Below are 16,316 nucleotides of genomic sequence, written 5' to 3' on the forward strand. Positions count from 1 at the left end.
GATTTTTTAAGCCACCTAACATTGTTGTTCCGTTAAATATCCTTCTCTTTTCGTTTGGGGATTTTGAAATCAAAATCTTCGAATGCTTATGCCTCGGCATTGGATGCGTGAAAAGCGCAAAAACACAAGAAATTCATAAGCCTGGGCTGTTGAGGCTTACAAATAGTTGGTGTTGCGCCTAAAAATACAGCGTCCGAATCCTCTAGAGTGATCCTGTGAAGTGATCCTCTAGAGTGATCCCTTATGGTGCAACACGTGTCCCATTAATGGAACCAACATGAAAAAAAAATGGATTTGATCATCATCCTTTGGATTTGATGATCCCTCGCCAAAACGACGTTGTTTTGGTCCAAAAAAAAAAAATTTGCAGAGTTGCAGATCGAGTCGAGAGGGAGGAGGAAGAAGAAGAAGAAAATGGATTTGAGAGGAGAAGGAAGAAGAAGAAAATAGATTTGAGAGAAATTGGAAGAAAATGGATTTGAGGAAGAAGAAAAGTTTTTTTGTTGTGTTGGGTTAATGGGTTTGGTCGCTGAAGAAGTTCATCGCCATGGATGAACTTCCATTTTCTTCTTCATCTCTCAAACCCATTTTCTCTGCAAATCCAACCATTAAATGGATTTGAGGAAGAAGAAAAAAAATTTCTGCTGTGTTGGGTTAATGGGTTTGGTCTCTCAAGAAGTTCATCGCCATGGATGAACTTTCATTTTCTTCTTCACCTCTCAAACCCATTTTCTCTGCAAATCCACCCATTTTCTCTCAAACTCAGAGTTTCCTTCTTCCTCAAATCCGTTTTCTTTCGGTTTCTCTCAAATCCATTTTTTTCTTCTTCCTCCTTCCACTCGATCTGCAACTCTGCAAAAAAATTTTTTTTTTGAAAAATGTTTGAGGGCTCGAAATCCAGTTGGCTCGAATCAGCTCGAAACCCAAAACGACGTCGTTTTGGGTCTCATTTTTTTTTTTCTCCTTTTATTTTCGTTCCGTTTCCTTTTTGAAACGGGGAAGAAAGAGAGCGAGTAGAGCTGAGAGAGGAGGAGAAAAAATGAGAAAAGGGGGAGGAAGAGAAGGAGACGAAGAAGAAGATGAATATATATATAGATTTGTATTTGTTTTGATGGCAAGAAAGGGCAAGCACATTAATATAGATCCTCTCATCTCAACTCTCTCTCTCTCTCTCATATATATATATATATATATAGATGTGTGTTGTTTTTTTATTTTTTTGATGATCTGTGTATAGAATATTTTTTTTTTTGTTTTTGTGATTGTTGGATCTGTCTGTGTAGTGTATAGAAATAGATCTATATTTGTTGGATCTGTATTAATGGGATGAGAGGATCTGTATTAATGTGTTGATGATGTTGTATTAATGGGATGAGAGGGGAGAAGATGAAGAGAAGATTTGATCTGATGGTGTTTTTTTTTTTTTTTTTTTGTGTGTAGAATATTTTCTAGCTCCCTCCCCTCTTCTTCTTCTTCATCCTCTCAGAACAGAGAAAGAAAAAAGAAAAAAAAAAAAAAAAAATCCAAAACATGAGCTCTGTTTTTGTTTCATTAGTTTGATAGAACATGTGAGCTCCACGTGCATCAATTTTTGAGAGGGAAACCAGTTTCGAGCCATTCGAGCTCTTACATATTCGGGCCCTGTACTAGAGCTGTTTTTTTTTTCTTTTTTTTTTTGGTCTGGCTCACCAAAACGATGTTGCACCAGAAGGGATCGCTCTAGAGGATCACTTTACGGGATCACTCTAGAGGATCCGGACGCAAAAATACATGCATCAGTGCGCTTTTGATGCGGCTCACCTTAATACACGCCTCAAGTACGTCTTTGAAAACTTTAGGTACCCAAAAATAAACCATGGAAGCTCGAAAAAAGTTTTAGGGCACAAAAGATTACTTTTCCAGACGTCAAGCTCTTTTTATTTGGACAAAAAAACATTTTCAAGAGGTAAACATTTTTTTGCAGAAAACCTTTTCCGAAAATTTGATTTGTTTTCTTGTGTTTGGTTGGACTTGAAAATGTTTTCCGAAAAACATTTTTCATTGTTTGGTTCACCTATAAAATAATTTAGGACAAATTACATTAACAGTCATTATCGTTTAGGACTTGGGTCACTTTAGCTCTTAACTTTTCAATTGTGACACATTTGACCCTGAATTTTGAATCGTGTTCCAAATAAGGACAATCAAAGATATTTTCTTTATAAATGATTCATTTTAAGGGCAAATTCGTCATATAACTTATTTTGTGTTGGTTAACTTCTATATTGTTTAAAATTTAATAACATTTTTTTTAATAAATAATGCTGAAACTTTCTTGGTTATAAACTTATGTTTAGTTTTGTTTCAAAATCTATTTTCAATTTTTTTTTTTATGAGAAATTAAAAATTAAATTGGTGAAAAAAATGAAAGACACGTCATTTTTATATAATTTTATCTTTTGGGAAGGTAAAAATAAATTTTTTTGATATTTATTTTTGTTAAATTAGTTTTTATTTTTTCAAAAGTCAAACATGATGACAACTTTTGATGTCACTATTAAACTAATCCATTAAATCAAAAAATTCAAAACTAAAAACATTACATGTATTAAACATATCAATTACATATTAAAAACTTAATAACCATCTATTACATGATAACTATCCAAAAATATCTACCAACAAATACAACTATCTATTACATGATAACCATCCAAAAATATCAACAAAAATAATCACCCATTACATGACCATCATCAAAACATATACTAAAAATTAATTTGGTAAAAAAATAAAAACGTACAAGATTTAATTCTTATATAATTTTATTTTTGGTGAGTAGAAATATTTTTTAAAAATTCAAAAATAATTTTTTGTCATTTAATATTGTCAAACTAGTTTATATTTTATCAAATTGACGACTTCACCCTTGAAATAGCGCAACGGTGCCTTCAAATGTCCTTATTTGGAATGAGATTTAAAATTTAAGATCAAATATATCACAATTGAAAAGTTAAGGATTAAAATGACACAACCCCCAAACTACAAGGCCCAATAATTAATGTTTAGTAAATTCCATTACTTTAACTAAACTATGTTAATCACATAATAATCACAAATTCAACCAAAAAATATATATATATTTACTAATCTCAAACGCAACAAAAATGTATGGTGAATCACTACCAATCAAAAAAGAACATAAAAAAAAAATGTATCAAACATAAAATACCAAATTAACGTTTAGAATGCTTTCATATCCCAAACAATTAAATCCAAATTCTACTTACATAACATGATTCAAAGTAATAATCACTGCGTTTGATTTTAATTTTCTAAAAATTGAGTTTTTTTATTTTTTATGTTTTTTTTTAAAAAAATTTTGGTGAATATTTCTAAAATTTTAAGTAATTTTTATTTTTTTAGATGCACCTTACTTATATGTATCTAAAAAAATAAAATATTTATAAAAAAATATTTTAAAAAATCAATAAATACACAAAAATATGAAAATGCACTGAATTCTCATATATATATTTTTTATTTTTGATATTTAATGAATTTTAAGATTTTTTTTTACAAGTATTATACTTTTCAAGTGTATTTATGTCAAGTGTCTCGAAAAATGTTTAAAATATCTTAAAAATTCAGTAAAAAAATCACAAAAAAATAAAATAAAATAAATTTAAAAAAAAATGAATCTTGAATCCTAAAACCAAACAAGCAAATAGGCCTTAATTCATAACCTAGTACAAATTTAAGCAACTAATTTCTAGCATTTTTTCAAAGAAACCTTCCAACCATATTTTGTCGAAGCCTAATCATGAATGCCTTTGCTACCTTTTCATTTTCAACCAAATAATCAAATGCTGAGGCAAGCATAATTTCATCATATCCTTGCTCTTCATAACTTCTTCATAAAGATCATTGACATTAACTCGATCCTCCGTCAATTTTTTTATTGCTAAAGCAACTTCTCCAATTTGTTCGGATAACTTGTCATCGCTATCATCTTGGTCACGGTGATTCCTTTTATGAGACCTTGCTTCAGATGAAATTTCACTTGAAGAAGTAACATATTTCCCTTTTGTTACATCTTCCATATCAATGCCAAAATCATGAGGTACTTACGTATAGATCTCAATAGTGGACTTATTATCTAATAGATCCTATGAGAAAAATTTGTCATAAAAAAATGCCACTAATTATAAGTTTTAACGACAATTTATAAAGATATTGACAAAAAAAAAAAGTCACTAATTGTCAATTTTTAAAGACGTATGTAAAAAATTGTTACAAAAAAATATTTTTAACTACAATTTTACCAAGACTTATTTTTAATAGGACTTGATAAGAATTAAGTCTAACTATTAGGACCTATTAGTAGTTTACCTCAAAATCAATTGACTCAGCAATTTTCTCTTCAACATCTATGTCAACAAAAGGCTTCGCAAAGTTCCCTGTTGCCATATCTCTACCAACGACTACATCCATCTCATCATAAAACTCAATTTTCTTCAAATATTGCTCATGTTCGGGACGTGCCTATTTAAAAAGAAGACAATAAAACCAAGTACAAATAGTTAGAAAAAGGAGAATTTAAAACTTGCAAATAATTATGAAAATAAATGTCATCCCGACACTTCCTCGTCATTTCTTCATCATATACTTTTCGGTCACAAGTGATCATATTGAGATTGTCATCCCATCCAAACCCACTCTCTCTATAACAAAGTTCTGAAATAACGTTCCACATGAATTTGATAGTTTTGAGACGGTTTTCCACATCATTAGATTGGCATACAGTTCCTAATTTCTCATTAATTTCTTTGGCTACTCGAGCAAATGATCCCCATTTAAATGTATTGGATGGTTTATTTCCTTTGTTAGCCTCTTCAAAAAGTATCTCAAGCAACATAGTCTGCATAGGTTTTGACCATCTAAAATTCTTGCTTTTGCTATCTTTCTCCTCATCTTTTTTTATTTTATTTTATTTTTTTGATGCCATTGCTACAGTGTCAATCAAAAGCACAACTCAAAGTATAGTTATAGAGAACATAAACTTCAGTCATAAATCTCTGTTGTATATACAGTTAGCTCTTATTTTCTTAACATGACATACTTGAGTGAATTCTACTGTTGATATAGAGGATATGAATTAATTTTTTTAACATCTAATATATATATATATATATATATATAATAGCTAGCTCCATGTTATAGATTCACTATGATACCATTCAACACAACCACACAATTCAACAGATAAGTAGCATGCAGCAACATGCTCCTTCATCAGACAATCCCAAATTCCAATAATACTACAAGATGTGAATATTGATAATCTCAGCAAAACCATTTAAATTTTGTAAAAGCAACAAATAAAACACATCATGATCCAACGCCACAATAACTAATAAATATTAGAGTAATATCAATAGTTCAAAAACAATCCAAGTAAACAGTGCCAACTGCAATACAAAAATAAAAATAAAAATAAAAAATTATCTGTTTCGCCTAGCAATACAATCTTCCCACATGCAATGACAAATCTCATCCCTTTTCATAACCCATTCTCTATTTTCTTCCTGAACGTCCCTTTGTGATTGTTGGACTCTTTGATTTAGATTTCCAAGTCACATATCATTATTTACTTCTTCCACAATTGAGTCCATAGGATCAATCCCCATTATATAATTGTGAATGACACAACATGCTAAAACGACATCTACTTGTGTATTGAATGGCCAATATGGTTCTGCATCCAGCACACGAAAACGCTTCTTCAAAACTCCAAAACATTGCTCAATAGTGGTTCGTAATGAAGAATGGCAAAGATTGAATAGTTCCTTCTCATTTTGTGGTTATGACCACTAAACTCTTTCAAATGGTATCGAACATTATGATAGGAGGAGATAATTCCTTTTCTAATTCCATAACCAGCATCACCAAGATAATATTTACCTACAAAGTTACAATGAAATAAAAATTACTACTGACTACTATTAATCGACAATAAAAAACGCTTTTTAATCTTATAATACCTCCAGGAATTTTAAATCCCCCCGACCTAGTGAGTGCATCATTTAAAACATGTGAATCATGCGCACTTCCTTCCCAACCAGCTAATACATATGTGAATTTCAAGTCGAAGGTAATGGCAGCTAAGACATTTCGTGGTGTTCCATATTTTCGGCCGTGAAAACTTCCTTGCGTTGCAATGGGAACAGTTGCACGAACATGAGTTCCATCTAGCGCTCCAACACAATCCTAATGATGACAAGCCCAAGATATGCTTTCTTAAAATCAACCACACAAAAAGAAAGAATCTAAAAAATCTAACACTTGCCTTAAAGTATGGGTAAAACCTGTTGTGGTTCCGTATTTCTTAAGGTGTATCACTGTCAAAGAGTTTGACCACATATTTGTATAGTGACCAAATAGCTCAAAGGACAGCTCTAAAGTATCGGTGTATAGTCTCACTCGATCTATAAAGCCTCCCGCCTATCGTTCGAAACCTCATATTAAACCCAATGATTTGTAAAAAGATTAACACTTGTTCCGTAGTGGAAATGTGGATGGTTTCTTGTAGTAAGCTCTTCTCGGCAAAAATTTTACATAGCTTAAAAAAGAAGAAGGCCTCATCCTTATCTGATCCACACATTTAAGATCACCACTATAAAGAATGCTATTAATGTAAATTTGTCTTTAAAACTCTCGATTGATGCGAGATTCCCTAGCTATAAAATTCCTACATCTATCATCTTTCAAGACTACAATACCCACAGCAATAATAGATGCAGCTGCGTCCATAATTGCTGCTTCAATTTGCTTGTTATCCATCTACATAACAAAACACAATTTAAAGAGTAACAAATCCACTAACCATTAAAAAAACATGAAAGCCTAACATATATCTATACATATATAGACAACAACAAAAAATATTGGTGGTTATTGTTCTATTCAAACAAGCACTTTTCTGTTATTGTTCTATTCAGACACTCAATGCTGAGAATTAAAAGCTTTTAAATACTAGTTGAAAGTGTTTGGAGATGGAGATGTCAATCGTTCCCTTGGATTTGGGGGGCATTTTAATTCAAAGCAGCACCAATTAGCTTGTAGAGCCAAAGAACATAATAAGAGCAAAATCTCAACCTATTTCTCACATGACTCCATTTTTAGTTCTTCCACACAAAAATTTCCAATTAAGCCTTTTTGTCAACCAGAGTAAAATTTCTTCATAGTCACTACTAACTGAACTTGAACAAAGCTTAATGCAAATGCCTATTTCTAGCCCTACCCACAAATAGTTACACACAGATAAACACAACTAAAAATTGTCAAGTTGAAGCAAGAGGTGGTTGTATGAAACAGAATGTTCAATAAAGATAGATTCATAGAACCATAAATAGAAACTCTAGGGTTTACAGAACTAGTAATCAAAATATTTCTCCATTTTTTTTTTTAATTTTTTTGCTGAATTATTGATAAAAATGTAATGCGAAAATTGTAAAGAGAAGAAACCACAAAGGGAAGAATACTATTATTCATATGCAAATCAGATATATTTTTCTGATTGTGGTCTTGGAGGAAATATGGGCAAAAACCCATCAACGGGTCTCCTTATCCAAGGCTCCTCTCCCTCTCTCTCTCTCTTCGGCTAAATTTCAACAACAAACATTAGTCCTTTTAACCTAATTGAACTAAATTATTAGCAAGTCAAACCAAAAACCATTAAATCATAAACATAAACTAATATCATATTATCTACAACCCAAATTTGAAAACTTTGGCTAATATTTTTTTTTTTCCCCCCTTACATTTAGCACCAAAATCAAGACTCCCAATGGCACAACAAGGCACACATTCATATCTACTGACATTGAAGAGCCAAAAACAGAGCCATATTTGCATAAACTTAAAACCCACATCATATAAACAACACATATACATACACTATACATACATGCATATGTAAACACCATAAGAATAATCTCTGCCTCTGAGCCATTTAAGCAAACCACATAAGCTCAATTAATCAATTTCCTCAGTAACCAAACAGAACATTAAAACAACAATTCAAATTCAACATCAATTCATCCAAGATCCAAATACCCAAAAGAAATAACAGATCTGGAAAAAGCAATTGCCCAAAAATCGTCCATAGAAAACCAACGGAAATCGTGTTTAACATAGGTATAGAAAAACATAATGATCTGAAAGCAAAACCAACCATACAAATCAATTTATCTCAACAAGAGCCAAAACATATAGATCTGTAACAAATTTTTTAAAAAATCACAACATATCTACAATAGTTACTAGAAAATTGTACCTGAGAAGGTTGGTTCGTAGATTTGAAAGTAAATCAATGCTATCTACAAAATGAGCAAGAAAGAGTGAGAGAAATACTAGATAGAGAGAAAAGATGAAGACAGAGTAAGAGACAGAAGATGAAGACACAGAGAGAGAGAGAGAGAGAGAGAGAGAGAGAGAGAGAGAGAGAGAGGAAGCACATACAGCTGGAACGAGAAGCTCAGTTGTGCTCGACAAATTGATCTACTTCTGGAAAATGTTTTCCAGGTTAAAAAAAAATGAAAACGTTTTCTTTTGTGGACTTTTATTTTCAGTTGTACAAAACTTCAAAGAATGTGGAAAATATTTGCCTAGGCAAAGAGAGTCAACATGAATTTCTATTTAAAATGTTTTAGAAAGTTCATTCCAAACTCTAAAGCAATACAAACCAAAAATTTTGGAGTTATGTATTTATTTTTGGGGAAATTAAAAATCAGTGAAAACTTTTTAAAAAATTTAACATTTTAATTATTAAAGTTTATAAACCAGGAGATTTCTGATTGCAGCATCAACAAAGTCAACCACATCAACTCCTTTTCTGTTCACCGCAGAGTTTTCAACCAAATTCAACTTTTTATCAAATTCTACATCTTCCGCTTCATTGAGAAGGTTAGTCTTGACAACAAAGTCCTCTTCCAAGTCCTCATCATCAGAACCAAAGGGAGACAAATCACTATCATCAAGCAATGCAACTACTTCAGGATCAACTGCTTTCTGAATCCTAACACCTACAGTCCTTGATACTACATTATAAATTGACTTCTCATTCGAATCATCATTCACACCAGGAATTTCTACCGTTGAAGCATCATATGCCGAAAAAACAAAAACAGTAGTATTGTCACAAAGTATCCTCACAATCAAAAATCCAACAAAACCACAATTCATGCCTAGCAAAGAAAGGTTTCTATGTCACAGTATATTAGCTATTGTGTTCAGATTCACAAGAAGTAAAAAATAAATAAGAACAATTGGAAACATAAAGAACTCAAGACTTCTCTTTTCTTTTCTTGCAATTTCTCTATAACCAAACAAAGGCATGAAAAACGAACCTTCACATCAAGTGGAAGCTGATCGAGCTTCGCTTTACTATTATGATAATAAGCCGAACCACCACCAGTGTTCTTAATCTCCCTCAAATGAATCAAATAGTTATAACCGTCATCCGGAAACCCTAGCTCCAAAATCTCCCTCCTTATATGATCCGGTAACACCGCTCAAATCTGCTTTTGCAAATCTCCACCGTCATCTTCATCATCACAATCGTCCGGAGCGTCAGCGAACATTGAGTTGGGATCGTTGTCGGCGAATTGGCCATCTTCATCTCCTTTGAAGAAGGTTTGGCTGAGTAAGAATTGTTGTCGACTCTCACGAAAATTCCCAAAGGTCCATCGGTGTAATTTTTGGATCAGAGGAGTCTCGAGCGAGGAGTTGAAAAGTAGCGGATTGTTTCTTGTCGATGAATTTCTTCTTGTTACCCATTTTCAATGATGGAACTTCTCTAGAGAGAGAAAGTTGGGAGGTTCTATTTATGCACACATTCCTCTTTTACACGTCCTTAATTCACACACCCAAAAAAAAAAAAAAAATTACCCATCACACACAATTTTATTCCAGTTATATCTCCATACAAACACTCCCAATCCACACACCTTCTTCCACACCAGCAACCAACTATCAAACCCTAACCCTAGCCAGCAACCACCTTACCCACGGCGACGCAGCACCGGCGACGTACCGCAACCCCTCTCTTTCTCTTTCTCTCTTCTCAGTCGCAAAAAGGAAGGCGACGACGACTCGCAAACGAAAGGGGGTTTCGGATGTTGATGGTCGAACCAATGTGTTTTGTTCAGATGTTGATGGTCAAACCAAATTCATTGGTTCGATGGTTGATTTCCGAACGGAGGTGATTTCACGATGCCTGACGGGATGGGGAAGAGAGGCGGAAAGGCAATGGGTTCATAGATGAAAGGGAGTTGCAGTGGTGGAGGAAGAGGTAACGACGGTGATGGAGGAAAAGAGAGACGGCGGCCATGGAGGATGGTGGTGACTGATGGTTAAGGTTAGGGTTAGGTTTTTGGTAGTTTGAAGAAGAAAGGGATATTTTGGTAGTTTCATTTTAGGACTAAAATGTAATAAAAAAAAAATTTCATTAAGTGTGTGTAAAGAGGGTAAATAGTGTGTACAAATAGAAACTCCCGAGAAAGTTCCACAAAGAGAGAGAGGGGTTCTATAACGAAAGAGTAATATCTAAAACTCTAAATCGCAGGGCATTGATCATGACACGTGGCAGTCAGGGTTTAAAAAGAAAAAATAATGTTATGTTGCCAGGTGAACATTCAGTAGTGTCGGAGTATGAACAAGTGGTACTTCATGGTATTGTAATTTAACTTGAGGAGGCTGTTGTGTATAGTGCGCAGCAGCCATTGTTGCGTAGCTAATGGATCCTTTTTCGGCTTCATTTCAACAATTCGAACCGTTCACTTTTTAAAAGACATCGCGTAAAACATACCTGCAAAAATTCAAGTTAATCAGACATTAGTATCCCTCAATGTCCGATTAACTTGAATTTTTTAAGGTATATTCTATTCGTTATTTTCTAAAATGTGAACGGTTTAGATCGTTGAAATGAGACCCGAAAAAAGTCCGGTTGGTCGTGCAACAGTGGCTGCTACGCATGGTGTGCAGTAGCCACCCCAAGCCCATTGTAATTGGTAGAGAAGATAGGTAAGTAGAGTATTGTGTTAGGTGATTGAAGAATATAAAAGGGCATGATGAATGATAATTAATTAGGGAGTACGGACACATGATATTCTAAAAATATTTTATAATTTTCCCTATCTGCCGGGACTTGAACCCGGGTCTCACAGGTGAGAGCCGAGTACCCTAACCAACTATAGCCAAGGCAGTTGGAATAGGAAGTGAATTTATCCATGTGTCCTTGACTCCACAGCTGAAATCTGGTGTCATATCAACTCTTCAAGCTTCATGCCATCATGTGGCGATGGTAATCTTTACTCAACCTAATTATTCCTCTAGAATCATATTTGCACAGAGATAGATAATCTAATTTAGGGTTGGTTTGGGAAGTGGGTTGGCTTTTTGGCTTTTTAACTTTTTTGACTATTTTAGCCGGGGCTAAAAAGCTTGGTTTGGAAAAGACTTTTTGGCCTTTTTGGTTTTTTTTGTGAGAGAAGAGTGTAATGATTATAGATTGGATGTGATGTATTGTTTGTTGTGGCTAAAATAACCTATTTTGTCTTTTGTGGCTATTTTAGCCATCCTCCCAAATGGACCTTAAGTATATATTTGTTGTGTTGGGCATCTTACCTCTTTAGATGTGCTTTGATTCTTTAGTTAATAATTCCATTTTGATATACCAAAGAGCACCTTTGACAGAGTAGGTTGGCCTGTTAACTGTAGTGTTTCAAATGAAAATATTCAATGAGCCGCTGCTAGTTGGGTTTTGGGGAATGTTGACACCTCACTTGAGCTTTTATGGAATTTGATGGAGCACTTGAATGCTCGAAGGATGTATATGAATTTACTAAGGGTATGTTTGGAAACGTTTACGTTTTCAGTTTATATTTACAAAAATTTTATAAACTGGTTTTTGTTTATTTTTGTTTATTTTTAGAAAAACATAAATTACAAACGTGTTTGGTAATTGACAAAATATTTAAAAAATATAAAAAAGAGTGAAAAATGACAAGTGGTGGCAAGTAATGGCGAAAGATAGTGGGTGGTGGGTAGCGGGTGGTGGTCGATGGTGGCAGGTTGGTGGTGGGTAGGTGGGTGACGGTGGCGGGTGGTAGCGAGTGGATGGTGGTGATAGCGGGTGGTGGTGGCAGGCGGATGTCGGGTGGTGGTGGCAGGTGGGTGGCGGATGGCGGGTGGTGGTGGGTGGTGGCGGGTGGGTAAGTGACGGTGGCGGCAGGTGGGTGGCAGATGAGTGGTGGCGGGTGGGTGGTGGTCGCGGGTAGGTGGCGGGTGGTGGTGGTGGGTGGCGGATGGCAGGTGGTGGTGAGTGGTGACGTGTGGGTGGGTGACGGTGGCGGGTAGTGGGTGGTAGCGAGTGGGTGGCGGTGGTGGTGGCGGTGGCGGGTGGTAGTGGGTAGCGGATGGCGGGTGGTGTTGGGTGGCGGGTGGGTAGGTGACGGTGGCGGGTGGTGGTTGTGGGTGGTGGTAGCAGGTGGTTGGTGGTGGCGATTGGTGGATGGTGGTAACAGGTGCGTGGTGAGTGGTGGTGGCGGATAGGTGGCGGGCGGTGGATGGTAGTGGCGGGTGATGGGTGGCAGGTGGATGGCAGGTGGGCAGTGGTGGTGGTGGCAGCGGTGGCAAGGGGTGGGTGGTAGGTCGGTGGTGGATGGTGGTGGCTGGTGGGTAGTGGTGGCGGGTGGTGGCTGGTGGTGGCAGGTGGGTGGTGAGTAGTGGTAGCAGGTGGTGGTGGTGGGGGGTGGGTGGTGGTGGCGGAATACGGTAGCGGAAAATAGGTAGCGGGTGATGGCTAGTGTTAGGTGGTAAAAAAAAAAACTGAAAGCTCAAAACGGAAACACATTTTTTGAGTTTACATTTTTTGGCCAAATTTATAAACTGAGACCACTGATTCATAAATCAAAAATTTACCAAACAAGTTTTTATTTGAGTTTTTTAAATTTTTATAAATATAAACAGAAAATTGAAAACGTAAGTGTTACCAAACGGCACCTAAACAATCGCGATTGGGAGCCCGAATCTGGGCTCCCCCGAATGCCCCGAATTCCATTTATTTATTTATTTATTTTTTTTTTTTTTTTGGGGGGGCATACTCACAGGGGGAGGAGAGGCGGAGGCGGGGCCGGAGGCTGCGACGAGCTCGGCGGGGCTGCGAGCTCGGAGGCGACGAGCTCGGAGGCGGCGGTCGGAGGCTGCGACGAGCTCGGCGGGGCTGCGAGCTCGGAGGCCACGAGCTCAGAGGCGGCGATCGGAGGCTGCGACGAGCTCGGCTGGGCCGACGACCAACGACCGGCGCCCTCTCTTCTCTCTCTCTCTCTTTCTCTCTTCTCTTTCTCTCCCTCTACCTCTCTGGTTCACAGACTGAAAATGGAAGAAGAAGAAGAAGAAGAAAAATAAAAAATAAAAAAATAATGCCCAAAACGACGTCGTTTTGGGCATTAGGGGGATTCGGAGCGCGAGAATTCGGGAAAAAAAACATTTCTCTTTACTAAATGGCATTGGAGTTGCCTCATTCTATGCTTTAATTGTTAATTGTGAGTTCTTGTTCTTATGACAACAAATTCTCGTAACTTATCACCATTAACATGATCTCCGTTGTGATATAAATCTGCATTCACAAAGTATTACTATAATCAAAATAAAAAACCATTAAATTAAGTTAATTTTCATTTACTTTTAAATTTAGAGAGCTATGGAAGTTTTTTTTTTTTTTTGAAAACCAAAAGTATGAGATAGGTCTTGACAATTGTAGGTATATATATTGTGGTAATCTCGCATTGAGTTAGATAGCTTTCCTTTTTAAAATCCTTCAATCTTGGATAAATCATGGTAATTTAAATAAAAATTTTAAATTATGGAATAAATCATGACAAATTTAAATTTGTATTGTGATAATTATGAATTTAATACTTAATAAGCTAGCCAATAGAGATTTTAACTTTAAAAATAATTTCGTATGAGATTTTGAAACTCTCATAACATCTCTTTTTAAAGGCATTGTTTTGTATTAATTAGATTAATCAAGATTAAAGATTAAGTGTGGTTAATTAGAACTAAGCTCGATTAATAAATTTAATGAAGCAATTAGTGGCTTTAGCCAATTTTCCTAGCAAACAAAAGCGAGGAATGGAGAAGGATGGAGAAACAATTGAGGGTTTGTGTTCTTGGAGAAGAAGAAGGAGAAAAGAAAGGAAACTAGCAAGGATCAAAAGAAAATCCCAAGTCTTCAACCTAGCTATCAAGGAAAATTATAATTTGGTTAGAAAATCATCTAAGATAGGTTATGGAAGGATTTAAATTGGAGTTTTGCGGAAAGTTTTGGAATAGGAAGAGAGATGGAGGAATTTACAAAAAAAAAAATTCATGTTTTGATATGTTCTAACCTTGAATTTATTGCATATGAATGTATGAAACCCCTATCATTTATTCATGTTGTAAAGATTTTGGAATTGAGTATATATTTATATATTGATAAGATTTTGGAGTTCAACATTCACATTAGCCAACAATTTTTCTCACATTCATTACAATCAAGTTTGATTTCACAAAGTCCGTGTCATCCAATGTTTTGACCATAATCATAAAGTTTTGATTTTTCTTTTTTAATAAGAAAATGACAAACTTTTGATTTAGAAACAGGAAGACAAACACATAAATAGAAATAACCAAGACCTCACCATGTCAAAACAACTCATCTAAAAGGTGGAGAGCCCTTGGTTTCTCAGCAGTGCTACCGGCATTGGGCAGGAGATTTCTGACTTCAGCATCAACAAAGTCAACCACATCAACTCCTTTTCTGTTCACCGCAGAGTTTTCAACCAAATTCAACTTTTTATCAAATTCTACATCCCCGCTTCATCGAGAAGGTTAGCCTTGACAACAAAATCCTCTTCCAAGTACTCATCATCAGAACCGAAGCGAGACAAATCACTATCATCAAGCAATGCAACGACTTAATGATTAACTGCTTTCTGAATCCTAACACCTACAGTCCTTGATGCCACATTATAAATTGACTTCTCGTTCAAATCATCATTCACACCAGGAATTTCTACTCTCCAAGCATCATATGCCTAAAACACAAAAACAGTAGTATTGTTACAAAGTATCTGCACAATCAAAAATCCAACAAAACCACCATTCATGCCTATCCAAAAAAGGTTCCAGATCAGCGTACATTAGTTACATTGTGTTCAGATTCACAATAAAAAAATAAAAACAATCAGAAACAAAAAGAACTCAAGACTTCTCTTTCTTTTCTTGCGATTTCTCGATAACCAAACAGAGGTGAAGATACAAACAAATCAATGAAAAAACGAACCTTCACATCAAGTGGAAGCTGATCGAGCTTCGCTTTATTATTATGATAATAAGCCAAACCACCACCAATGTTCTTAATCTCACTCAAATGAATCGAATAGTTATAATATAACCGTCATCCGGAAACCCTAGCTCCAAAATCTCCCTCCTTACATGATCCGGCAACACCGCCGCCGCGCTCTGCGGCGGCTCGCGAATCTGCTTTGGCAAATCTCCGCCGTCATCTTCATCATCACAATCGTCCGGAGCGTCAGCGAACACTGAATTGGGATCGTTATCGGCGAATTGGCCATCTTCATCTCCTTCGAAGAAGGTATAGGGTGAGTAAGAATTGTTGTCGACTCTCACGAAAATTCAATCGCCCGAAGTTCCATCGGTGTAGTTTGGATCAGAGGAGTCTCGAGCGAGGAGTTGAAAAGTTGCCGATTGTTTCCTCTTGATGAATTTCTTCTTGTTACCCATTGTCGACAATGGAGCATCTCTAGAGAGACAGAGGGTATGACACGTGGCAGTGCAAAAAAGGTTCCGTTGCCGGGACTTGAACCCGGGTCTCTCGGGTACAACGGAATTTGGTATAAATCAACATTATTATAGAACTTTGTTAACTGGTATTTTTTAAACTGTTATTTTTTACAGAAATGCCCCCATACACCCACTGGGGGTCGACCCCAGTGAGGTGGCAGTCCATCATTTGACAAAAAAAAAATTGTTTTCTTTTTTTTTTTTTTTTTGGATTTCAGCCAGTGGGGGTGCGACACCTCACTGGGGGTGCGACCCCCACTGAGGGTATGCATCACTGTTGTATTTTTTAATATCATGTTAAAATGATTTCTAAAAATTTTATATTCGCACTCTTAAAGTGCTCCTTAACAAAAATTTATAGGGCAAATTATGCTAGTTTTTATATTTTGATTTTTGTATCATTTTGGTCCATATAACTCTAA

General features: G+C 35.8%; 1 protein-coding gene across 26 annotated transcripts in view; it reads right to left on the reverse strand.

Annotated features, from left to right (window-relative positions):
• The window catches only part of LOC114299007 (uncharacterized), a 22,781-nt gene extending 6,837 nt beyond the window's left edge, over positions 1 to 15,944 (reverse strand). For 4 of the 26 annotated variants that reach the window (XM_082873592.1, XM_082873590.1, XM_082873585.1 and 1 more), the window contains exon 1: positions 1 to 3,301. This exon is cut by the window's left edge. Coding sequence is in view for 17 of the 26 variants with exons in the window: in XM_082873570.1 (XP_082729696.1) it covers positions 4,372 to 4,524; positions 14,730 to 14,747 (171 nt within the window). In the remaining 9 variants the exon portion in view is untranslated. The other 22 variants (XM_082873572.1, XM_082873584.1, XM_082873580.1 and 19 more) reach the window with 15 other exon arrangements.
• Positions 15,945 to 16,316: the final 372 nt, after the last annotated feature.

This window comes from Camellia sinensis, chromosome 6 (assembly GCF_055761805.1).
Source record: "Camellia sinensis isolate YWXY chromosome 6, ASM5576180v1, whole genome shotgun sequence".
Lineage (NCBI taxonomy): Eukaryota > Viridiplantae > Streptophyta > Magnoliopsida > Ericales > Theaceae > Camellia > Camellia sinensis.